The sequence below is a fragment of the Pristiophorus japonicus genome, chromosome 22 (assembly GCF_044704955.1).
Source record: "Pristiophorus japonicus isolate sPriJap1 chromosome 22, sPriJap1.hap1, whole genome shotgun sequence".
NCBI lineage: Eukaryota > Metazoa > Chordata > Chondrichthyes > Pristiophoridae > Pristiophorus > Pristiophorus japonicus.
Genome location: NC_091998.1, coordinates 28,234,089 through 28,259,554, shown reverse-complemented (window position 1 = coordinate 28,259,554; position 25,466 = coordinate 28,234,089). Strand labels below are relative to the sequence as shown.

The following is a 25,466-nucleotide window of genomic DNA, read 5'->3' as shown; positions in this document are numbered from 1 at the left end:
ATTAAAAAAAGTAAAAACAGAAAATACTGGAAATACTCAAGGCAGGCAGCATCTGTGGAGAGAGAAACAGAGTTAACGTTTCAGGTCTGTGACCCTTCGTCAGAACTGGAAAAAGTTGAGATATAACCGATTTTAACCAGGTGCAGAGGCAGGGAATGTGGGGGGCGGGTGGAGGAAAGGACATAAATGTGGAGTGGAATGCAAGAGTGAATAAATGCTGCAAATGGGAATGGCAGAATCAACAGTTTCCATTAGTAAAAATAGGGGCAGAGGTTATTGTCTGAAATTGTTGAAATCTGTTGAGTCCAGAAGGCTGTAAAGTGCCTAATCGAAAGACGAGGTGCTGTTCCTTGAGCTTCCGTTGAGCTTCATTAGAAGTGTAGGAGGCCGAGGTCAGAGTGGGAGTGGAGCAGGGAATTAAAATGACAAGCAACCGGAAACTCTGGGTCAACCCTAGGGACTGAACGGAGGTGTTCCACTAATCTGTCACGCAAGCTGCATGTGGTTTTCTCAATATAGAGGAGACTGTATCGTGCAGCGAATGCAGTATACAAAATTGCAAGAATACATGTAAATCGCTGCTTCACCTGGAAGTTGTTTGGGACCCTGGACAGTGGGAAGGGAGGAGGTGGAAGGGCAGGCGTTGCAGCTCCTGCGCTTGCACGGGAAGGTGCCGTGGGGAGGGGCTGTTGGAGGTGATTGAGGAGTGGACCAGTGTGTTGCGGAGGGAGCAGTTTCTTCGGAATGCTGAAAGGGGAGGGGAAGATGTGTTTGGGGGTGGCGGAAATGGCGGAGGATGATCCTTTAACTGTGGAGGCTGGTGGGGTGAAAGCTGACGGCAAGGGGAACCCTGTTGTGGTTCTGGGAGGGAGGGGTAGGGATAAGAGCAGAAGTGCGGGAAATGGAACGGACACAGTAGAAGGGAATTCTCGGTTAAGGAAAAAGGAAGACATATCGGAAGCACTAGTATGGAAGGTGGCATTGTCAGAACAGATGCGACAGAGACGGTGAAACTGAGAGAATGGAATAGAATCCTTGCAGGAAGCCCACTGACTCTCAGCTACATGGGAGGAAGTGTAGGCCAGGTAACTGTGAGAGTCAGTGGGCTTATAGTGGATGTTTGTCGATAGCCTCTCCCCAGAAATGGAGACCGAGGTCAAGGAAGGGAAGGGAAGAGTCGCAGTTGTGGACCATGTGAAGGCGAGGGGAGGGTGGAAATTGGAAGCAAAGTGAATGAAATTTTCTAGTTCAGGCCGAGAGTAGGAAATGGCACCGAAACAGTTATCAATGTACTGGAAAAAGAGGAAAGAGTGTGGACCCGAGTAGGACTAGAACAAAGAATGTTCCACATATCCCATGAAAAGGCAGGCATAGCTAGATTCCATGCGGGTTCCCATAGCAACACCTTTAATCTGGAGGAAATGAGTGGAGTCAAAGGAGAAATTGTTCAACGTGAGAACAAGTTCAGCTAGGCGGAGGAGATGATGGTGCTGGTTGGGCCTCTGTTCAAGGAAGAAGCCCTCAGGTCATCCTGTTGGGGCACGGAGATGATGTTGCCTGACCACCTGAACATTTCCAACATTTTTTGTTTTTATTTCGGATTCCAGCATCCACAGTATTTTGCTATTGTATTAAAAGAAGGAGGTGAGGAAATTATAGATGCTTTAATAATGATCTTCCAAAACTCACTTGATTCAGGAATTGTCCCCTTGGATTAGATAAATGCCAATGTCACTCCATTATTTAAGAAGGGTGAGTGAGACAAACTGGGAAATCAGAGACCTGTTGTAGGGTAGTTACTAGAATCTGTCATTAGAGGCAGACTTAGCACTTGGACAGATATGAACTGATCAGAGAGCCAGCATGGATTTGTAATGGATAACTCACTGTCTAACTAACCTTTTTTAGGAGGTCACTAACGTGGTAGATATGGGGCTATAACATTCCCTTGCTGGGCTCAATACTTTAACCACAGTCCTTTTACAATATCTAAGCATAACAAAGAAAAGTACTCCCCTTTCTCCTGCCTAATGTGAAATTTTGATTACTAATTTCACTATTTGTTATCAAAAATGACTACATTGCACTTCTTGCGTAAACAACTATGTTTGCTGAGCAGATACTAAGGGGTCAAGTTTTGGGCTGCGTCGTGAGCCACGCCTGATTTCCGCGCTCAAAACCGCGCCGAAAACTTACCTCGGTATTCTCCCCTCCCTCAGGTCGATCCAGGCCCTCGGCGCGGCGCAGCACAAGGGGTCGGGGGCGGAGCCACGTCCCGGTGCTGAAAACCGTGCTGGGACCTCTGCACATGCGCGCTACAGTGCGCGCGCATGTGCAGTAGCTCCAGGCGCCAGGCTGTGTGGGAGGGGCCCGAAGCACGCCGCCCCTAGCCCTGGCCAAATGGGCTCACTGGGGGATAGGACTGGACCTCCCTCTTCGAACTCCTGCCTCCGGCTCTCTCTTTCCCCCCCCCCCCCCCCTATTCAGCTCCTGCTCTGCTCTGGCTCCCCCACCCCCACTTCAGGTCCAGTCTGCTCCCTCTCCATGTCTTCGGCGGCGCCCGCCCGGCATCTTGCTGGGGGCGGGCTCCACCCAAAGTCTTCGGCCTGGTTTCTTCTCGTCGGTCGGGCCCGTTCAGCCTCCTCCCTCTCCCTCCCCTCCCCCTCTCTCTCCTCTCCTCTCCTCTCCTCTCCTCCCTCCCCTCTCCTCACCTTTCCCTCTTCCCTCCCTCCCTCCCTGTCCCCCTTCCCTCCTCCCCCCACCCCTTCCTGTCAGAAACCGAGACACTGACAGAGAGAGAGACACACTGACACAGACAGAGACACTAACACACAGACAGAGAGAGAGACACGCACACTGGGGAGGGGGGCGTCCCAGCACGCTGTTGGAGGGCTCCCAGTGCTGCAGGTGAGTACAAACTTAATTTTTTATTTATTGATTTTTTTTTAATTGTTTTTTTTTGATTGATTTATTGATTTACTTATCATTTATGATGGCTCTTTATTTGTAAAAGTGATGTGTTTCATGTTTGTAAATTTCCCTCCCCGCCCCCTCAATCTCTCTTCCTTACGCCTGATTTCTAAGTGTAGGCAAGGTTTTTCTGAGCGTACAAAAATCTACACTTTAAGTTAGTTTGGAGTAAGTTTTCGCTGCCTAAGCTTGAAAAACAGGCCTAAGTGGCTGGACACGCCCCCTTTTGAAGAAAAAAAATCTGTTCTAAAATGAAATTGTTCTAACTCACTAGAACTGGAGCAAACTAAATGCCGAGAATTGCAATTTCTAAGATACTCCATTCTAAACTAGTTGCTCCAAAAAAATGGGAACAACTCAGGCCGAAACTTGACCCTTAAGAGTTGTTATGACTAATGGCCTGGAAATGCAAAAGTTCAATCTTGTAATGTAATGTACTCCTTGAGCCAAGGATCTATTGTTAGGACGTTACATGTAAAATAAGCTTGCCTCGTAGCTGTTTACTGCTGGGTAAGGCAAACGGTTCCTGTTTTGTTCTCTTTCTCCTCTCTTTCCGCCCCCCCCATATCTAACCCCACTAAAGGCAGTCAAAGTAAAGCAGAATTAAATGAATAAAATAAATAACTGAACCACGAAAGTAACTTTACAATGCAGCAGGTGTTTTTTGTCCATTTTCTTCCCCTATGAAGGTTTGAGCCAATGCAGTGATATAGTTACATGGGTTCCCTCTGGACCGCAACTGAGTGGCTTTCTTCCCATCCCCAGCCCAGCAGTGCTTGACGCCTCTTGTCAGCCCACTGAAGTCCGCTAACTCAGCACTGAATCAGGAGTTGATCCTGGGATCCTCTGACCCCTATTACCTGGCTGCACAATTCAGCAGTCATGACAACTTAGAGTGCAGTCCTAATTTAAATTTTGTGTTCAATGGAATTAAATCTATTTATTGCTGGTAGAAATGAAAATGGCGATACTGTAGATAACAAGTCATAATTGTGTATGACTTCATTAAAACTGTGCTGACCCTCAGTGAGTGCAGTTGGCAATAAAATAAAATACTACACCTTAATAACTTCTTTGCTGGGGCACTGTGAACCCCACATCATAGCACTTACCGACCACTGCCTCCACTTTCAATGGTCTGAGCCCCCACCTTCCCTCACAGTGCTCCCAGTTCCTCCCTCAGTGTATCAAATCCTCTAGAACCCCTTCAACCCCTCCACGTTCCCACTCTTCCATCCTCCCAGTACCATCAAACATCTCCCTGGCTATACTATGCCTCAATTACAGAGACCGTGACCAGCATTCGTAATGTAGTACTTGCAGAATAACAACATGCGAGATCTAAGGTCGAATCGAGTGAAGCTCGAGCCAAAAAATACTGGGTTGGATGTACAAGCACTGACAAAGATGATGGTGCAGAGGGTCAGGCCAGGGGGAATAGCGGCAGGGGAGCTGTGGCCAGGAAGGAGCAAGAAATACAGGTTGGAGCATGGAAGGGAGTCACAACTTGCAGGAAAGGTTGCACTTGAAAGTAACTGTCTGGGTCAGGGTGGGTTTGAAAGTGGTGGGTGTTTGGGAGCATTCAGTGGGATCGCCTGGAAGGACTTTAGCAGTTCCCATGTTCCCACGCTTCCATCCTTCCAGTACCGTCAAACTGCCCACAGAACATTACAGCCCCTTCTCAGGTCTCCCAGACTCCAAATCTCCTGAGGCACCTGTATGTAGACTATACATACAGGTGCCTCTTACCCCAATTCTGCAGTACTCTCATGCTCAGCTGTTTTTGCACTCCTACTACCACTCTATGACTACTGCTAAAGTCCTAAATAGCTGCACAGTGTAACTCAATCTATGGAACATGTTTGAGAGATGTGCTAAAGTGCATTATAAATGCTGAGAATTCCAATATTCCACCTTTAGCAATGAAGTGTGTGTAAACTGGTAGCATTTGTGCAATGCCTGCATCTATACATATTTATAATGTGTGCCAAAATTAATACCTTTAACTGTCTTGCTGTAGCGTATTACGGGATTAAATTTATCAGTAGCTGCGGTACTAATAGCACCCCTCCTCATCCAGAAAACTTGTATACTGCTTCTCACTTGCAGGAAGACATTTTGGAGCTTTACAATATGAAGGAAAGGAAGGCAGTGGACCACTAGCATGGGGAAAGAGGAGGGAAATAGTGAGCCTTGGATGAAATCGACAACCTTGGAATACAGGGTATTCGGGGAGCTTGGAGAGGATGGGGTTGATGGGCGTATTATATTTTGTAATTTCCCCTCTCTTTCTCGTCAAATAGTGCACAAAGCAGAGTTGATATGATGAAACAATATCCCCTCTCAGGTAAGTGCAAATCATTGGGAAAACTCAGGGGGAACCAGACAGTTGTGTAACCCTTATCTCCATCGCCTTAAAGGAAATGGCATTCTGCTAGCCATTTTGTGCATTTGTACAATGGAATACAAGAATTAAAGTCTTTCTTTAAAAACATAACTTTCCCTCACTCATAACTTTGATTACTGGTAGACAAATTTTGTATAAAATTAATATTTTGACAATAGCAGTTATTGCCTAACTTCTTTCAATTAACATTTTACCTATAATAAAGACTTGCACAGTTTTCTCGTGTCTTGTAGTACTCATGATGTGCAGTAGCTGTGTAATTTGGGTGTCGTAATCTGTTTATTTAAAAATATGTACAGGAAGGGTAGAATTATATGTAGGTCTCCTCCTCAGGAAACCTTGGATTGAAAAGTTGATGTTTTTGAGAGCTATAACTCTGCAGGACCGACCATGAACTGCAACTGGAATTGAAAAATCTAAGTTAAACTTTATGCACAGCGTATCTGTGCTTAACTATATGTTCCGACAATTGCATTATATTAAAATTCAAAACACAAGGAAGGGGAGAGAGTATTCCTGTGTACAAATGTCTGCTGCTTGCATGCAGAAAAAAAAATGCAATAGATTGACCTAGGTTCTAGGAATGTAGAGTGCCTTGCCTCATGATAGGAGGAGTGTGACTGGGTCAGTATGGCCGTGTGTGTCAACCTCTTGGAAATGGTCCAACACCCCGTAAACTCAACTAGCTGACATGGGAATCTGTCGCTGCCTTGGTTTGAGGCACTGACTTTGTTCTCTCCTCTTCGGGGTTTTGTTGTCTGTCCCTAGCTGTAAGGAAGCCTTTTTGTTTCCTCATTATCTAAGAGTCATGGATGTGTGAAAACTAGGCCACAGGTCATGGGTTGTTTCTCCTTGTGAAAATAAGATGTGACATGAGCCTCCCCACTCTGCCACTAATTTGTCGTCCTCATGAATGCTGCTCAGAGCCACAATTAAAATAAAATACACGAAGGCCCCCAAAGAACAGACAGATCAAGTTATTAATGGTGGAAATGGCTACTGATGGTAATTGCAGCACATCCTTTAACAAATACCTCAGACATGCTTAGCCATTCAAGAATAATAGCGCCAGGCTGACAGGGGTCAGTGGGTCAAGCCCACAGAAACAAGAGGCCAAAGAAAGGCAATGGCAGTTTTCTATTCATCTTAACACAAATGTGCTTTGTGTTACATTAACTGTTTAATTACAGAGGTTGTTTCGGTAGCCTTGCAGCATCTAATTATATTTCCTCCATATCTTCGTTTTAAAAAATACTGAAGAGGTGCAGTTTGCATTCAGGACACACTGCAAACCCCATGGTCCATATTATTGTGATTGCAAAGCGTGATTGAAGCAGGATTATCCCTTGTCCTGTACAGAATTATTTAGAATCTGTCAAAATGTTAAGGGCTCAGAATATCTGTTGTCACTATGGGAGGATGGAAGCTACTCCTATGTACTTACTGATTGGTGCATGTGGTAGGGCTTTAGCTAAAAATTTGAAGTGGATATTAAGTCTGCTTACTCCTTCCACAGTGTGCTCCTATGCTCCAATTTAAAAAGAAATATGCAAATGTGCATTGAAGGGTGTAACCTTGTGTCAAGACTTGAATTTGGTTAATTACTGTTTGGTTTTAGGACTCCAGTTGTCTGTTGGCTTTTGATTTACAGACAGTCTCATCACAAACACACAAACATCTCCGTGAATGTCAAAGTGGTGAACTGATCTGACTGGTTTCCCATTGCCTTTTCCAGCACCCTAAAAACAATCGTTGCAGTTAAATTTTTCCCAAAAAATCCAGTTAGTTTGCCAAGAATCTTGTGTTTAGATCAAGATTTCAGTCTCCTGTGGGTTTTAGGCATACCTTGGTGAGCAAGGATTAAAGATACTTCTCTTCCCAAGTATGGGGAGGTGAGTACGAGTGTCTTGCTGGGACCTAGCTGCAGACGATTTGGATCGAGCACTGCAGGTGTGTGAGTGGAGAATGACAGCAATGTTTTCAAATTAACATGGCCCCTTTTGCCTAGAGCATTTGAAAATGTGTAACATTTTATTCTTGAACTATGTCCGCATGTCCCAATCGCCAAGATCAAATACAAAAGCAAAATACTGCAGGTGCTGAAAATCTGAAATAAAAGCTGAAAATGCTGGAAATATTGAGGTCAGACAGAATTTATGGAGAGAGAAACTGATCTCTCACCAGTTGCTGCCTAACATGCTGAGTATTTGCGGCATTTTCTGTTTTTATTACAGCCAAGATCTAACTTCTGTGTTCCAGTAGTTATTTTTTTAAATCTATGCTGTAGTACATTTCCCCATCTGTCCCATATTGTCCTGTTTAAACCGCCTTTTCTTTTCTTGTCTTAGTGTGTCCCAGTTTGGACAAGTGAGCATTGGCAGATTATTTGATTGTAGATGCTATCACAGCCTAGCTTAATCTTGATCCTGTCTTCATCTAGTACTCATACATGCATGTTTCCAGAGGTGTGGATGGATGGTATTGAAGAATGGGAGCCCTGACCATGTGATGCTTTTTAACTTCACCCGCCCCCAGGTTAGGAATATTAGACCCATTTTTAGTGTCCTACTGTTACCACAGCTGAGGCCAGTTAACTTGTTGTGAACTAGGGATTAAACTTTGGAACATCTTGATCACTGTAGTCAGTCTAACAGCTGTTTCTATAGCAGTGTGTGACTTGAAAGAGTTTTTAATGATCTTGTGCAATAACTTTGCTGAAGGAATTGCTTTTGATTCGATGAGTGTATGTGAAATGGCTGGGTATAGGCTAGTCAGTCAATTTACAAAACTAGCAATTGCTTCTGACACTTCCCTGCGTCAGTTGTTGTAAAGAAGTTGTTTTAATATACAAGATGGTGACAGAGTTGGGAGACTTCAGAAACTTGCTCCTATAACTGCATTGTGGCAATTGACATAGCAAAATTGAATGGGAAATGTTGATATAGCCGGTTATAATGGTAAATGTTAACAATAAGCATGCTGAAGAATCATGACAATAGGAACTACGGTTTGTGGACAGGAAGTGCATGTTCCACACACGATATTTTTATATAAAGTGTTTTGGGACATTTTTCTATGCTAATGCTGCTATATAAATGCAATTTGTTGTTCCAGTGAAATCATTTAGTATTTATCCAAAATAATCTAGGGGTCATAATTATGTTTAGTTATTATGAAAAGCATTACTATACCATCTAACATACAGTTACACTTTTGTGATCGGATCGATCTCTAGCAGGAATGAAATGCCAAATTTATCCCAATGGCGCATACTGTTAAATAATGCGTACTTGATGAAGTCCATCGTGTAGAACTTTTTCATCCACAAGAAGGTAGTGGACAATGATTGGGGGTATTCCTTGTCCAATTCTTTCTTTCCCTCCTCCCTCCAAAACAGAATTCTAGTATAGTTCCTAAATGCCAACTTGAGTGGCTTTGGTAGATGGTGCACAGGAAAAGAAGTAAAAAAGAAATCCAAGGAGATAAAAACACAAAGTTGTTAATACATTTTTTAACAAGTGACCTAGTAACAATGCTGGGACATTGTGCGGGTTGATCACGGCACAGATCCTCAATGTTGCTTCCAATTATAAATAAAGGACCAGTTGGCACTAGCTTTTGTTCAAATTAGTTTTGGAACACTGTGTGCTCCTATCAACCAGTATGTGATGGTTCACAACTGCATCCTGTAGAGAGGGCAATGTTGATAGGTTGCCAGAGAATTAATTATATTCTTATAGGTTCCACACACAAGGGACTAAAATTTTTCCTTGCTGGTGCTTCAAGAAAATGGCAGAGGAAATCTAGGCATGCTGGGAATGAGATGGTGTATGGTTGTAATGAATTCAAATTTATTTGGTTACTTATGAACCTTTTCGGCATCTAGTTGAATCCTTTTCCGAAATTAAAATTTGTAACGTTTTCTGTGCACGTGATTTAAAATTTTCACTTTTGTGTATGCGTAAATGCTTCTAATCCTCTTATTGATCTGCTTTCTTTCAGGGTAGTCGGACCAAATAAGGACTAATTAATAGAAGTCACCTTGTCAACCTCCTGACCCCATTTCCAAGACCATATACAGTCACACGTATCTACAGTTGGAGTGGCTCAAGGAACAGCAACAGGAATGACCGTGCATAGAGTTGGTGTTCTGGTTTTTGGGGCCTCTCTACTACTGATTCTGCAGATTCAAGGTAAGCTCACATCTATTGCCCTTGATTTTCAGCGCTCGACCATTGTGCCTTCCGCTCTCTAGGCCCGAAGCTCTGGAATTCATTCCCTAAACCTCTCTTTCACTCTCTCCTCTTTGAAGACACTCTCTGACCAAGCTTTTAGTCACCTGTCCTAATATCTCCTCATGTTATCTTGGTGTCAAATTTTGTTTGATAACGCTCCTGTGAAGTGCCTTGTGACATTTTACTACGATAAAGGCACTGTATAAATGCAAATTGATGTTATTTTAAATGTCAGTTTTGAAACTTCAGCTTAATGTTTTGCAAAAAAGCAGGGAACTGAATTCAACATTTTCTTTTTGCCTTTCCTTTGAGAGGAGAAATAACATTTTTAGAAGGTGTTATTTTCACTCTGTTTTGTTTTTACTCTGCTTCCATTATATATTTGTGCTTCTGATTTGGAGGGGTGTGGAGTGTGCAGGGGAGAAGCGAGACAGACTTGTAACACACACAGGGTTATGTTGACTTTCTTCCAATCTGTGGCATGAACGCTTTATTATTCCAAACCCAAGTCTAGAGAGTAAATGCCTTTTGCGGTTTGCCCTAACCATTCACCACACAAACTTGCTGTTATGTTGTTTTTTTGGTAAGGGCAGTAAGTGTAAGGAGGAAATATTACTATTTGTACTTGTTTAAAAATCAATTACAGATCATTTTGATTAATGCTGACCTAGGTTTCAAATTTTATTTTTGCCAATTTCAATCAAATCTTTTGAATATTTTTATTTAAGCAGTGGTAGCTCCTGGCTTACAGAAATGACTTCACCAGACAGCGTGAGGAAAATAATTTAAAATGGTAGTCATTCTGCTCTGTTGATCCATAATCCTAACTGTAGCAAAGGGCGCTAGATACCCAAGCACTTAATTTTTTTTTAGCCACACCTTACTGCCGAGTTTGGGAAAATCTACCCATAGTGCACTGGGCCAGAAATTCATGACATTGCAGTCGTTGTTCTACACTTAATGTCTGTTCCCAGGCTGTGTCTCGTTAGCAGATAGTAGTTCTAAAATATAAAAACAACATGAGTTAATTGAGACACATGAATAACTGTACATTTCTTTTCAGGACTGTGGGACAGTTCAGTAGAATTACCTCTTTTAATGTTCTCAGTTGATGCTGAATTAATCTTTGTTTTGAGTAACTCTACAAATCATAATTCCTTATTCATTCAGTTGTCAGATGCAAGTAACATGGAAGAAAATGAACTGGTTTGCTGCTTCATAGTGTGTTTTGGGATCATTCAGGAGTCATTAGTGGTCTTATTCTGGGAGTGTACCTAAGTTCTTTCTCGATGATCCCAAATCATCAGGAAATTGTAACTGAAACGCTTTCAGATACTCCTCACTCTGTTAATTGTGTCGTTTGTTAATGACACGCAGCTCAACCTCACCACCATTTTACCCTATCCCTCCACGGTATGTAAATTGTCAGACTACTTGTCCGACGATGAGCAGAAATTTTCTCCAATTGAACGTTGGGAAGACCGAAATCATTATTTTTGTTCCTCGCCACAAACTCCGTTCCCTAGCTACTAAATCCATCCCTCCCCCCCAACTTCTTTCTGAGGCTGAACCAGACTGTTCGCAACCTTGGTATCATATTTGACCCCGAAATGAGCTTTTCGATCACATATCCGCAGCATAACTAAGACCGCCTATTTCCACCTCTGTAACATCACTTGTCTCCGCCCTAGTCTCAGTTTATCTGCTGTTGAAGCTCTCATTCATGCCTTTGTTACCTTTAGACTTGACTATTCCAACGCACTCCTGGATGGCCTCCCACATTCTACCCTACATAAACTAGAGGTGATCCAAAGCTTGGCTGTCCGTGTCCTAACTCGCACCAAGTTCCGTTCACACATCACCCCTGTACTCACTGACCTCCATTGGCTTCCAGTTAAGCAATACCTCGATTTCAAAATTCACAACCTTATTTTCAAATCCCTCCATGTCCTCGCCCCTCCCTATCTCTGTTAACTCATCCACCCCCACAACCTTCCCCCCCCCCCCCCCCGAGATGTCTGCACTCCTCTAATTCTGCCCTCTTGAGCATCTCTGATTATAATCGCTCAACCATTGGTGCCCGTCCTTCTGTTGCCAAGGCCCCAAGCTCTGGAACGCCCTGCCTAAACCTCCCCGCCTCTCTACCTCTCTTTCCTCCTTAAAGACGTTCCTTAAAACATACCTCTTTAACCAAGTTTTGCACTCATTTCTACTTATGCGGCTTGGTGTCAAATTTTTATCTCAATACTCCTGTGAAGAGCCTTGGGACGTTAAAGGTGCTATATAAATACAAGATGTTATATTAACCTTAAATATCAAAACCCATTTTTTCCTTTAGTCTTATTTTTACAAAGTTATTAGCATTAACTTCTGTTCGCAGAATGTATGTATTATTTACCATGTTCAAAGTTGGCTGGTTAAGGGCTGCATCACTTCATTTGAGGCCTCAGTATTTTGGTTAATGTGATTCATAAACGAATGAGGGTTCGGGGCTCAGAAGAGCTGAGGGCCCAGGGGCAGCACGGGCCAGCCCACTCTGTGATATGTGTGCGCAATAGGTCCATGCAGCAGGTCTCCAGTCGTCCTGGTTTAACCCTTGCCACTGGATAAAGGCCGATCTCTGTCAAGCCAGTATGGTGGCTGATTGCAACAGTCACCAGACGTTAAAAAAAATCCACACACGGGCATCTTCCACCCCTTCAATTGGAGTTCAAGACTGGAACATCTGGTCCTTCATTGAAACATCTGTGAACTCGCGTGGAAGCAAGTTATCTTCGTTCGCGGGACCGCCTATGATGATGATAATGTGAACAATAGTCTCTAGACTTACGCATCTTGTTGTGGATCCATTCCTCTGCCAATGCCCACGAGCAGTGCTTGTGTTGTTCTCCATTTCATGATTTCCTGAATTGAGCATTGAATTTGCTGGAAACAAATCTTCAATTCTCAACACAAGTACCTCGGGTTTCAGTTCTCAAGAGAAGAACTGCTCCAAGTCTGATACAGAATCAAGTAATGTTGGGGCTGCTCTATAGAATAGTCCAGCAGTTCACCATTGGGTGACTTATTCTGCATTGACTCAGAGAACTGGAAAAGTCCTCCCAGTTCAAATAACTATGAAAATTCATGCTATTTTAGTTACTGCAGTGTTATAGAAAATAGGTGCAGGAGTAGGTCATTTGGCCCTTCGAGCCTGCACCACCATTCAATAAGATCATGGCTGATCATTCATCTCAGTATCCCTTTCCTGCTTTCTTTCCATACCTCTTGATCCCTTTAGCCGTAAGGGCCATATCTAACTCCCTCTTGAATATATCTAATGAACTGGCATCAACAACTCTGCGGTAGAGAATTCCACAGGTTCACAATTCTCTGAGTGAAGAAATTTCTCCTCATCTCAGTCCTAAATGGCTTACCCCTTATCCTTAGACTGTGACCCCTGGTTCTGGACTTCCCCAACATCAGGAACATTCTTCCTGCATCTAATCTGTCCAGTCCCGTCAGAATTTTATATGTTTCTATGAGATCCCCTCTCATTCTTCTAAACTCCAGTGAATACAGGTTCAGTCGATCCAATCTCTCCTCATATGTCAGTCCTGCCATCCTGGGAATCAGTCTGGTGAACCTTCGCTGCACTCTCTCAATAGCAAGAATGTCCTTCCTCAGATTAGGAGACCAAAACTGAACACAATATTCCAGGTGAGGCCTTGCTAAGGTCCTGTACTACTGCAATAAGACTTCCCTGCTCCTATACTCCAATCCCCTAGCTATGAAAGCCAACATGCCATTTGCCGCCTGCTGTACCTGCAAGCCAACTTTCAATGACTGATGTACCATGACACCCAGGTCTCATTGCACCTCCCCTTCTCCTAATCTGCCATCATTCAGATATTCTGCCTTCGTATTTTTGCCCCCGAAGTGGATAACCTCACATTTATCCACATTATACTGCATCTGCCATGCATTTGCCCACTCACCTAACCTGTCCCAGTCATCCTGCAGCCTCTTGGCATCCTCTTCACAGCTCACACTGCTACCTAGCTTAGTGTCATCTGCAAACTTGGAGATACTACATTCAATTCCTTCATCTAAATCATTGATGTATATTGTAAATAGCTGAGGTCCCAGCACTGAGCCCTGTGGCACCCCCACTAGTCACTGCCTGCCATTCTGAAAAGGACCCATTTATCCTGACTCTCTGCTTCCGGTCTGCCAACCAGTTCTCTATCCACGTCAATACGTTACCCTCAATACCATGTGCTTTAATTTTTCACACCAATCTCTTGTGTGGGACCTTGTCAACTGCCTTTTGAAAGTCCAAATGCAGCACATCCACTGGTTCTTCCTTGTCCACTCTACTAGTTACATCCTCTCAAAATTCTAGAAGATTTGTCAAGCGTGATTTCCCTTTCATAAATCCACGCTGACTTGGACCGATCCTGTCACTGCTTTCCAAATGCGCTGCTATTTCATCTTTAATAATAGATTCCAACATTTTCCCCACTTCCCCGTTTTCTCTCTTCCCTCCTTTTTTTAAAAAGTGGTGTTACATTAGCTACCCTCCAGTCCATAGGAACTGATCCAGAGCCGATAGACTGTGGAAAATGATCACCAATGCATCCACTATTTCTAGGGCCACTTCCTTAAGTACTCTGGGATGCAGACTATCAGGCCCTGGGGATTTATCGGCCTTCAATCCCATCAATTTCCCTAACACAATTTCCTGACTAATAAGGATTTCCTTCAGTTCCTCCTTCTCGCTAGACCCTCGGAACCCTAGTATTTCCAGAAGGTTATTTGCGTCTTCCTTCGTGAAGACAGAACCAAAGTATTTGTTCAATTGGTCTGCCATTTCTTTGTTCCTCATTATAAATTCACCTGCTTCTGACTGCAAGGGACTTACATTTGTCCTCAGCTAATCTTTTTCACTTTGCATATTTATAGAAGCTTTTGCCGTCAGTTTTTATGTTCCTAGCAAGCTCTCTCTCATACTCCTTATTTCCCCCCTCCTAATTAAACCCTTTGTCCTTCTCTGCTGAATTCTAAATTTCTCCCAGTCCTCAGGTTTGCTGCTTTTTCTGGCCAATTTATATGCCTCTTCCTTGGATTTAACACTATCCCTAATTTCCCTTGTTAGTCATGGTTGAGCCACCTTCCCCATTTTATTTTTACTTCAGACAGGGATGTACAATTGTTGAAGTTCATCCATGTGATCTTTAAATGTCTGCCATTGCCTATCCACCGTCAACCCATTAAATATCATTCGCCAGTCTATTCCAGCCAATTCACGTCTCATACCATCGAAGTTACCTTTCCTTAAGTTCAGGACCCTAGTCTCTGAATTAACTGTCACTCTCCATCTTAATAAAGAATTCCACCATATTATGGTCACTCTTCCTCGAGGGGCCTCGCACAACAAGATTGCTAATTAATGTTTTCTCATTTACACATCACCCAGTCTAGAATTGCCAGCCCTCTAGTTGGTTCCTCGACATATTGGTCTAGAAAAACATCCGTAATACACTCCAGGAAATCCTCCTCCACTATATTGCTACCAATTTGGTTAGCCCAATCTATATGTAGATTAAAGTCGCCCATGATAACTGCTGTACCTTTATTGCATGCATCCCTAATTTCTTGTTTGATGCTGTCCCCAACCTCACTACTACTGTTTCGTGGTCTGTACACAACTCCCACTAGCGTTTTCTGCCCTTTGGTATTCCGCAGCTCTACCCATACAGATTCCACATCATCCAAGTTTCCTTACTATTGCGTTAATTTCCTCTTTAACCAGCAACGCTACCCCACCTCCTTTTCCTTTCTGTCTATCCTTCCCGGATGTAGAATACCCGTGGATGTTGAGTTCCCAGCCTTGGTCATTCTGGAGCCATGTCTCCATAATCCCAATTATATCATATTCGTTAATAGCTGCCTGCGCCATTAATTCGTCCACCTTATTACGAATACTCCTCGTATTGAGGCACAGAGCCTTCAAGCTTGTCTTTTTAACACACTTTGTCCCTTTAGAATTTTGCTGTAATGTGGCCCTTTTTGATTTTTGCCTTGGGTTCCTCTGCGCTCCACTTTTACTTTTCTTCTTTCTATCTTTTGCTTCTGCCCCCATTTTACTTCCCTCTGTCTCCCTGCATAGGGCATAGGTTCCCATCCCCCTGCCACATTAGTTTAACCCCTCCCCAACAACACTAGTAAACACTCCCTCTAGGACATTGGTTCCGATCCTGCCCAGGTGCAGACCGTCCGGTTTGTACTGATCCCACCTCCCCCAGAACCGGTTCCAATATCCCAGGAATTTGAATCCTGCACCACTCCTCAAGCCACGTATTCATCTTAGCTAACCTGCAACCACAAGTCATCAAGTCTGCTGAAGCGCAAAAATTGGTGCAATCTTCTTCAATGCAAGTACTTCCGGATAGCCAATAAAATATAGTCTGGATCACTATATTGGCATTGGGTATTTATAGGTATGTTGGCATTGGGTATTTATTGGTATATTGGCTTTAGGTATTATTGGTATATTGGCATTGGGTATTTATTGGTACATTGGCTTTAGGTATTTTATTATATTGCTGTTGGGTAGTTATTGGTATATTGGCATTGGGTATTTCTTGGTATATTAGCTTTAGGTATTATTGGTATATTGCCATTGGGTATTTATTGGTTTCTTTATGCTTAGCACTCATAAGAACATAAGAAATAGGAGCAGGAGCAGGCCATTTGGCCGCTCGAGCCTGCTCCATCATTCAATAAGATCATGGCTGATCTGATCATGGACTCAGCTACACTGCCCTGCCCACTCCATCTGCTTAAAACTTTTTGTCTGGCCTAAAATGCCCTAATTGGGAATTTCAGACTATCATGGCATTAGATTCAGTTTTTCATAGTCAGCCTTCAAGGTAATTGGGTAGAAGTATTCAAAACATGGATGCTATGATGCTGTTGCTTAAAGCAACGTTAGTAATTCTAGAATCCACACTGTACTGCAAAATGTAAATAGTGCAATTGCTGCTGTTACCATTGAAGCAAAATTTTGAACTCTGTGCATATTTTTGCACAACTTATGTAATTTATGAATTTCAGCTTGAAGAATGGCAGGCATACTGCAGGTTTTGTTTTTACAGTAGTAACATAGAAAATATTTCCTGTCAAATGGGAAATACGTTTGATAATTTTATTTCAAAATAGTCTTTTTTGGAATACTTAGACCAGAAAATATTAATCTCTTGCTCCCAGGAGTTCTCTTCCAAAAAAAAATGCAGAATGGTCATGATTGTTGTAGAGGCAGACATGGTTCAGTGCCATACATCAACTAAGGATTTTAGTGCATCTACTTAGTCGCATTGACTTTCCTTTTGGTATATAGTAAAGGTGTACTAAATAAGTACCCGTGGTATTTGCTTGGAATAAGTACTTGCCACCTGAGAGCTCACTTTTCTTCAATAAACAAAAACTACCAGTGGATCACAACAGATGATGGATTTTCTGATCAAATAAAACTAGGGACCTGCACTTCAGCAGCATTGAAAGAGTTTGTGTTCCTAAGAGAGTTAATCTGAATCTTGTTTTTTAGCTGTTCAATCAGATAAATTATATCCAGACTCCTTTTTGTTTTGACTATTTGAATGCTTATATCTGATGGTTTAGATCTGAGTATTCCATGAGATGAGTGGATTTTACCATTCAATGGTGCTGTTCCAAGTGCGATGCAAATAACATTTATATCACCTGTTCTTCATTTTGATCAGTATTTGGGTCATCAAATCAGGAAGCTTTTAGTATGTAATGTTTTTTGTTGTTGAAGAGTGAGAGAAGTAAATTGTGCGGTCATCTCTGTGATTTAGGTTATTGCCACTTGCCAGCAGCAACTGTTTTCTACTTTAAAGTTAAAGCTTCCTCTTTAAAATGTACTAGTTGATCTCCTGTGGCATTTCTGGGTAATCAAGACCAAGTTCAGTATACAGGTCAAGCTGGGTTAAAGGGCAAGGGATTATTGATTTGGATCAAGCAGAGGGAAGTGGGAAGGAGGCAGGTGGGTGCACAGTAAAAGGGTTGGGGAAGGGCAAGAACAAGAGATAGGAGAGAGGTGTGGTGGGAGGAAGTAGGGAGGTAAGGAAGAGGAAAAGGAAAGCAGAGGAGGGAAGGAATCTAACATGGCTCTAGATACTTCTATTCCATGTTGGAGAGGGATGTTCAGTGGTGTTCGGGGCAACATTTGTGCTCTCTCGGCTCAGTAGATTGAGCAACTCCCCATTAGAGTTCTACAATGTAGGGAGTGCGTAATGTCCAAAACTTGCTCATTGGGTTGTGAAGGGTTTGAACCTGCTGTTTTCTGTTCTGGGATTAGAGCTCTTTTGGGTTTCTGCTCCAATCTGGAAATCTCTGCTCAATGAGGTTGAGGATCAATATTGGCTTGCGGTTCAGTGCCTGAATGTCTGCACAGTGAGGGGGAAGGTTTCTGGTCCAGTCCAGCTGGTTCTGTTCCAGGGGCTTGGGAGTTTTGGAGAGTGAATGTGACTTTGAAGCTATTCAAGAACTATTGCTCAGTAGAGGGGGTTTCAGGGTTGAATAATAGCTCAGGAGAGGGTCTGATTTATATTACCTGACCTTTCGAATTCTAGATCTGTTTCAACTGGAATTCAGAACAATTTCAAGAGAGGGTCTGATTTACTCTTGCTTTTCAATTAAAGGGTGGATGGGATGTTCAGCTGTAACTACTGGTGAGTACAGGAAGGTTGTGCTACAAATTTCAAATGTTCCTTTGCACTTTGGTGGCTCAGTTTCCCCACGCTAATCACTTTATCCATGTCAAGAGTCACTCTGCGCACTTCTCCATGATAGCCATTTACTCTCGTCCCAAGCCACTTTACAGCTGCTTTGGTTTCTACGATGTACTGTTCCAGTTCTAATACTTCTGGACGGTCTCTCAGCCTCGCTTGCTTTTATGTGAGCCTCAGTTGCATTTTCAGTCGATATTATTCCTGCTCTCATTACCTCATTTGCATGACTGGCTATAAAAAATTAATAGACGTATTCTAAATGATGCGCATTTGTTTTGGCACTTCAATTTTGCTCTGAATTAATGGCTATCAAATTCAGACTGCACAGGTTATTTTTCAGTATTTTCTGTTGGATTTTCAAGCTCCTGGGAGGCTATAATAACAAATTTGTGTCAGAAAGACGCAGCTGGGGAAAATTGAGGGTATAGATGGGGCTGTCACGTAATGTTAGGTGCTGTCCTGTTGTTCTTGGTTGCATAATACTAGAGCACCACCTACAAGCTCAGTACAAGCTCACTGTCCAGTATCCCCTGTGCCTGTTTGTCGATCATGTGAGGACAGGATGATGCTTGATTGTGATACCTGGTGGTAAAATACCATCCAATCTTGTATGTAAGTAATGGATATTTGGGCAAGATACCCGAGGGTGAACAGCACCCACAAAACTGTACTCCAGCAAGGAGTCAGCACGAAGGTGAGAGGAGAATTATACTGGGGCTAAAAGGGTTAAATTATGAGAACCGGGTGCATATACTAGGCTTGTATTCTCTTGAGTATAGCAGACTTAAAGGCTGATCTAATTGAGATGTTTAAGATGATTAAAGGATTTGATAGGGTAGATAGAGAGAAACTATTTCCTCTGGTGTGGGAGTCCAGGACAAGGGGGCATAACCTTAAAATTAGAGCTGGGCTTTCAGGGGCGATGTCAGGAAGCACTTCTTCACACAAAGGGTGGTAGAAATCTGGACTTCCCCATCCCCCCCCCATAAAAGCTGTGGGCTAGGGGTCCATTAAAGATTTTTATTAGGTAAGGGTATTGAAGAAAATGGAACCAAGGTGGGTAAATGGAGTTGAGATACAAATCAGCCATGATCTACTTGAATGATGGACAGGCTCAAGGGGCTGAATGGCCTGCTCCTGTTTCTATGTTCACAATTGGCAATAAAAGCAGTAAAAAGGCAAACTATGTTGGAAGTCTTATTTTCACCTTGTATTTTCAATCTTGAATAAATTCAAATATTGTGATCTAAAAAGTAACAACTTATATGAGATAATATGTATAGGTTACACAAATATTTGTAACAGTGCAATTTTTAAATCAAGTACTATTATTCAGTAAAATCGTGGTGTCAGATTTATTCCTCTGTTAATTCCATTCTTGCCATACAAACCTAGAATTGTACTGATGTCATCTGAGCTCTCAGCATTCGCTTTTTTATTTTGAAAGAAACAAGAATGGGAAGAAGAAACTATGGGCCCAAGTTTCCACATGATTCGCGCCTGATTTTTAGAAGCAACTGGTGGAGAACGGACTATTTTAGAAATCGCAATTCTCCACATTTTTTTTTCTGCAGTTCTAGTGAGGTAGAACAGTTCTAGTTTAGAACAGAATTTTTTCTTCAAAAGGGGGCGTGTCCGGCCACTGACGCCTGATTTGAAAGTTTCCACAGTGAAAATGTACTCCAAACTAAAGTAGAATGGCGCCAGTGAAGATTTTTGTAGAACTGAAAAAACCTGTTCTACACATTAAAAAATCAGGCGCAGGTTACAAATTAGGCGTCCAAAACGAGGTGGGGGGGAAGGGAACTTATTAAATTCGACAATAAATCCTTATTTATACTTCTACAAATATTATACAAATAAATCCAACCTGAATAAACATTTATAAGCCAAGAAAAGATTAAATAAACCATCTTCCTACCTGTGTGAAAGTGCTTCAGCCAGGGAGAATTCTGCAGCTGTTCGTGCCACTGAGCGAGAGAGGGAGGGAGAGAGGGGGGGTGGGGGGGGAAACGGGTGTCTGGTCGGGGGGGGGGGGGGGGAGAGCGGGTGTCGGGTCGGGGGGGGGGGGGAGCGGGTGTCGGGTCGGGGCGGGGGAGCGGGTGTCGGGTCTGGTCGGACGGGGAGCAGGAGCTGGCCGTGGGAGGAGCCTCATTCACGAAGCCCCAGTGAGGCCATTCAGCCAGGGCTAGGGGCTGCGTGCTTCGGGCCCCTCCCACACAGTTCGGCGCCTGGAGCTTACTGCACTTGCGTGCCGACTGTAGCGCGCATGTGCAGAAGTCCCGGCACTGTTTTCAGCGCCGGGACCTGGCTCCGCCCCCCCCACAGCTCGTGCTGGCTGCGCCGAGTGCCACAGGACCTGTAAGTAGGTGCAGACTACCGAGGATTTTTTTAGGCGCGAAAAACGGGCGCCCAGCTCGGAGGGGGCGCCCATTTTTTTTCTTGTGGAAACTTGGGCCCTATGATTTATAACAAACCTGCCCAGGTGATGGCAAATCACAGTGAAAAAAATGACAGTTTGGTTTTAAGTACATGAGAAAAGTGTCTGAGAAAATTGCCCTATTAACCACATCCCCATTAAGTGGCATTAGCTGATTGAGGAGTAAACCAACATCAAAGTCCAGTGGCAATTGGACTTTCAGTTTCTGTTGAAAATAAAACCAGCAGCAGAAACACTGGATGACCCAAAGATTTGTGCTGAATACTGGCAGCAATGCACTGCGCTGTTGGATTTCTAACTGCAGGAAGCTCATACAGGAAGTCATCGTCTGATTGCCGGGGAATTTATTTTTCTCCACACACTGCCACTTCCTGAATACGACATACTCAACAGCTCTTGGAGACAATACAAGCAGTTTTATTACATCAATTTCAAAAACCAGAACAAAACATTAATCACTTGCAGGAAACCAACAGCTTAGTGTATTAATGGTTAGTGGACTTACTGAAAACTAGTACGGTGCAGCGCTCCTTAGTGGAAATGGACAGAACAGTTTGGAAATCTGCTTTTGATACATATGTTTACACCAACAAATAGTAATCCGAATTGCCAGTTGCTGTAATTTTGCCTGGGTTATGGGAGAAGACATTGTTTACCTTTGGTCCTGCAACAATCGTAACAGAATTTCTGTTTGGGCGGCACCATATTAAAATAAAATCTAGGTGGGAAAGTAAGCTGTGAGGAGGACACAAAGTTTGCAAAGGGATATAGGCAGATAGTGGGAGTGGGCAAGAAAGTGGCTGATGAAGTATAATGTGGGAAAATGTGAAGTTACTCACTTTGGTAGGAAGAATAGAAAAACAGAATATTTTTTAAATAGTGAAAAACTAATAAATGTTGGTGTTCGGAGGGATTTGGTTGTCCGCATGCACAAAACACAAAGTTAACATACAGGTACAGCAAGCAATTAGGAAGGCAGATGGCATGTTGTCCTTTATTGCAAGGGGTTTGGAGTACAAGAGTAAGGAAGCCATGCTGCAGATGTACAGGGCATTGGTGAGACCACAGCTGGAGTACTGTGCACAATTTTGCTCTCTGTGCCCAAGGTAGGATATACTTGTCTCGGAGGTGGTGCAACAAAGGTTCACTAGGTTGATTCCTGCGATGAGCGGGTTTTCCGTTGAAAAGATATTGAGTAGAATGGGCTTATACTGTCTGGAGTTTAGAAGAATGAGAGGTAATCTCACTGAATTGTGTAAGATTCTGAGAGCACTTGACAGGGTAGATGCTATGAGGCTGTTTCACCTGGCTGGAGTGTCTAGAACTAGGGGGCATAGTCTCAAGATAAGGGGTCGTTGTCCATTTAGGACTGAGATGAGGAATTTCTTCACTCGGAGGGTTGTGAATCTTTGTAATACTCTACCCCAGAGGGCTGTGGATGCTCAGTCATTAAGTATATTCAAGTCTGAGATCGATAGATTTTTGGACTCTAAGGGAATCAAAGGATATGGCGATCGGGTGGGAAAGTGGAGTTGAGGTCGAAGATCAGCTATTGAATGGTGGAGCAGGCTCAAGGGGCTGTATGGCCTACTCCTGTTCCTATTTCTTATGATCTTGTGTTCTTAAAGCAGACTCTGAATCAGGGATAAAAGTCAGGTCACGTGGATTCCTCTTACACCATGTTCTCCTATCCTAGTATCTATCTCTAGTTTATCTCCTATTTTCTGTCATGCTCTCCTGGAGCTCATCCTGAATATAAAACTTAACTCCTGGTCCATTAACCTCATTCCCACTAATCTTGCTGCCCACCTAACTTCTCTTCCTGACCCTCCTGCTCGCTAACAGTTTAAATGGTTCCCTTTCCTCAGATACTGACCAGTGATGACATCCATACTCAAAATAAACTCACCCTTAACCCCTCTGTCCTTGCAAATTGCTGTCCCATCTCCAAATTTATTTTCCTTTACACAGACTGTGTTGATGCCTCCTGCATCTGTGTCCATCTTTCCTGTAAATGCCTGTTTTAATCTCTCCACTCAGGTTTCCACCCTTGCCACAGCAGTCAAACAACCCCAACTGAAGTCACAAAAGGCCTTGCCTGTGACTGGTGAATTATTTCTCCTCGAGCTCTTTGCAGTATTTGACACTGTCAATCACATCATCCTACTGCAACACCTTTCCTTCGTTATTCATCTCCGTGGAACTGCCTTCACTTGATTTCAGTCTTGACTATTCAATTACAGCCAGAGCTTCTACAGCAATGGCTTTTCTTCCTGCATCATTACCTCCTGGAGCCTTCTAGGGATCTATTCTCGGCCATCTCCTCTTCCTCATCTACATGGAGTCAGCTTCCACATACGCTGATGACACCCAGATCTCGCTCGCCACCACCTGCCTCCACAGCTTGTGTGCAGTTGGACTACTTGTTCAGCATCCAGTCTTGGATAAGCCACAATTTTCTCCACTTAAATTTTGGGAAGACTGATGTCATCGTTTCAGCCTCTGCCACAAACGTCATACACTTTCTACCAATTCCATCTCCCTCCCTGGTCATTGCATCAGGCTGAACCACAGTTCACGATCTCGTTGTTCTATTAGACCTCAAGCTGCGCTTCGACTCCATATCCTGTACATCACAAAGATCACCTACATCAACCTCCATAACATCACTGTCTCTGCTCCTACCTCAAACCACCTGCCTTTGTCTATGCCTTTGTCGCCTCCAAAGTTGACTGCTCCAATGCTCTCCTGGTCGACCTATCATCCTCCACTTTCCACAAGCTTCAGCTCCCCCGTATCCTATCCCCTACCAAGTCCTGCTTGCTCATCACCCCTATCCTCGCTGGCCTATGTTGGCACCCACTCCCCAACTCCTTACATTTAAAATTCTCATACTTGTGTTTAAATCCCTTCATGACCTCACCCCTCCCTATATCTGTAACATCCTTCAAGCCCTACAAGTCCCACCCCCCTGAACTCTCTGTTCCTCTGACCCTGGCACTCTCGTGCACCGCTCTTGACCTACACTCTGGATTACTCTATCATAAGATGATTCTGGAGTAGTTTGGGGTTTTGGCAGAGGAGAATGAGGCATGGTGGAACTTGAGATGGTCCAGCCAGATCTAGTGATTGATGAATATGCCAATTGTGCAACGGATAAATCTTAATTGATTTGGCATGAAAATGAAATCGTTCTTGAAGATCATCTGAGTTTTCTTTCGCAGGGTGCCTCCCAATTTCGTTTAAACTAAAAAAAATGGTTGCCTTATTTTATGTGGCACCACATGAATCAGAAAATGGACCATAGGTTCTACTGTTCAATGCTCATTTTGTTTCCATTTTAACTGATCGAGAGAGCTATGGAATTCAAGAAAGTTGTTGTAGTTAGAAAACTGTAGATAATTCAGTAACTAAGCAATGGATAGCTTATAATTGGCTAGTTATTTGACAATTGACAGGAAGGGAGCTTATGTTGCTTCACAGCTAAAGTCAGTCATGTCCTTTGTTAACATCCACTTCTGTTCCTTCCAGCAGAGATCACTAGATAACACTTGTCCGTGCTTTGCCACCTTTAAACTCAATTTTTCCAATGTCTCTTGACCATTATTGTCCATAAACTCCAATTTCCCCAAAACTCCACTGCCTGTATGCTGTCCTGCACCAGGTCCCACTTGCCTATTAACCCTAATCTCGCTGACCTTCACTGGCTCACTATACTCAAAACGTCAAATTTTAAACCTTTATTGTCGGCTACCCATCCCTCCACGGTTTTATCTGCCCTTCCTCCAGTCTTGTCTCCCCTCGGGTCCACTAGCCCTGGCCTTATCTCCTCTGTCCAATCTATCATTTGCGGCACAGCCTTTAATCACATTAGCCCCACTGTGTAGAATTCTATCCTTCGACCCCTCCACCTCACCACTCTCTCCAATTTTAAACGCATCCTTAATAGCCATCTCTTCAAATAAGCCTTTGCCACTTTATTTAATTTTCCCACAAAGGCTCAACATTGAGTTTCTTCTTCTGTGAAGTGTCTTAAGAGTTATGAATATATTGATTACTGATGTCTGAGTGATTGAAGTCATGTATCAGAGATTGAGCTGTGAGGCTATGTTGTGGGCAAAATGCAGAATTTTAAGCAGCTCTCAGCCAGATGGTTTGAAGTTGGAAGTTGTTGGATGTCGATGATCCAGGCTGTGAATGGCAGTGATCCAGAGGATGCAATAGGAGAAGTGGTTCAGGGGTGGTTGGTGGACAGAAATCCTGAGGTAGTCCGCTTTAGCGTGAGGGTTCATTCGTCTGTGCATTGAGTGTACGCTGTTTTGACCTCCTGGGTAGTGTCAGTTCCTGGAGGTTTTGGAGACTCGTCATAGCAGCAGTGTGCGTATCAACCCACTGGTCCCTTAACCATGTAGACAAGAGTATGACTGTCCAATCTACCAGATGCTTTTGTGGTTTGGTTTCATCGCTGTGCTTTGGCTTTCATAAGAGCGGCTGAGTTTAGGGGAAGCAAGCTGAGCATCGATGATGACAAGAGTGTGCAGTCAAATGTCCAGGTGAGCAGCAATGGAGAAGCAAGATTTATGAATGCGGCTTGAAGACCAAGAAGAGTGTTGGTAACT

At 43.3% G+C, this 25,466-nt stretch overlaps 1 protein-coding gene across 6 annotated transcripts in view; it reads left to right on the top strand.

The window, feature by feature from the left end:
- bmpr1aa (bone morphogenetic protein receptor, type IAa) overlaps positions 1–25,466 on the top strand; it is a 249,730-nt gene that overhangs the window by 172,460 nt on the left and 51,804 nt on the right. For all 6 annotated transcript variants that reach the window (XM_070865839.1, XM_070865840.1, XM_070865836.1 and 3 more), the window contains one exon: positions 9,380–9,570. In XM_070865839.1, the coding sequence (XP_070721940.1) occupies positions 9,504–9,570 (67 nt within the window). In that variant the 5' untranslated portion in view covers positions 9,380–9,503. The remainder of the gene's footprint in view (positions 1–9,379; positions 9,571–25,466) is intronic.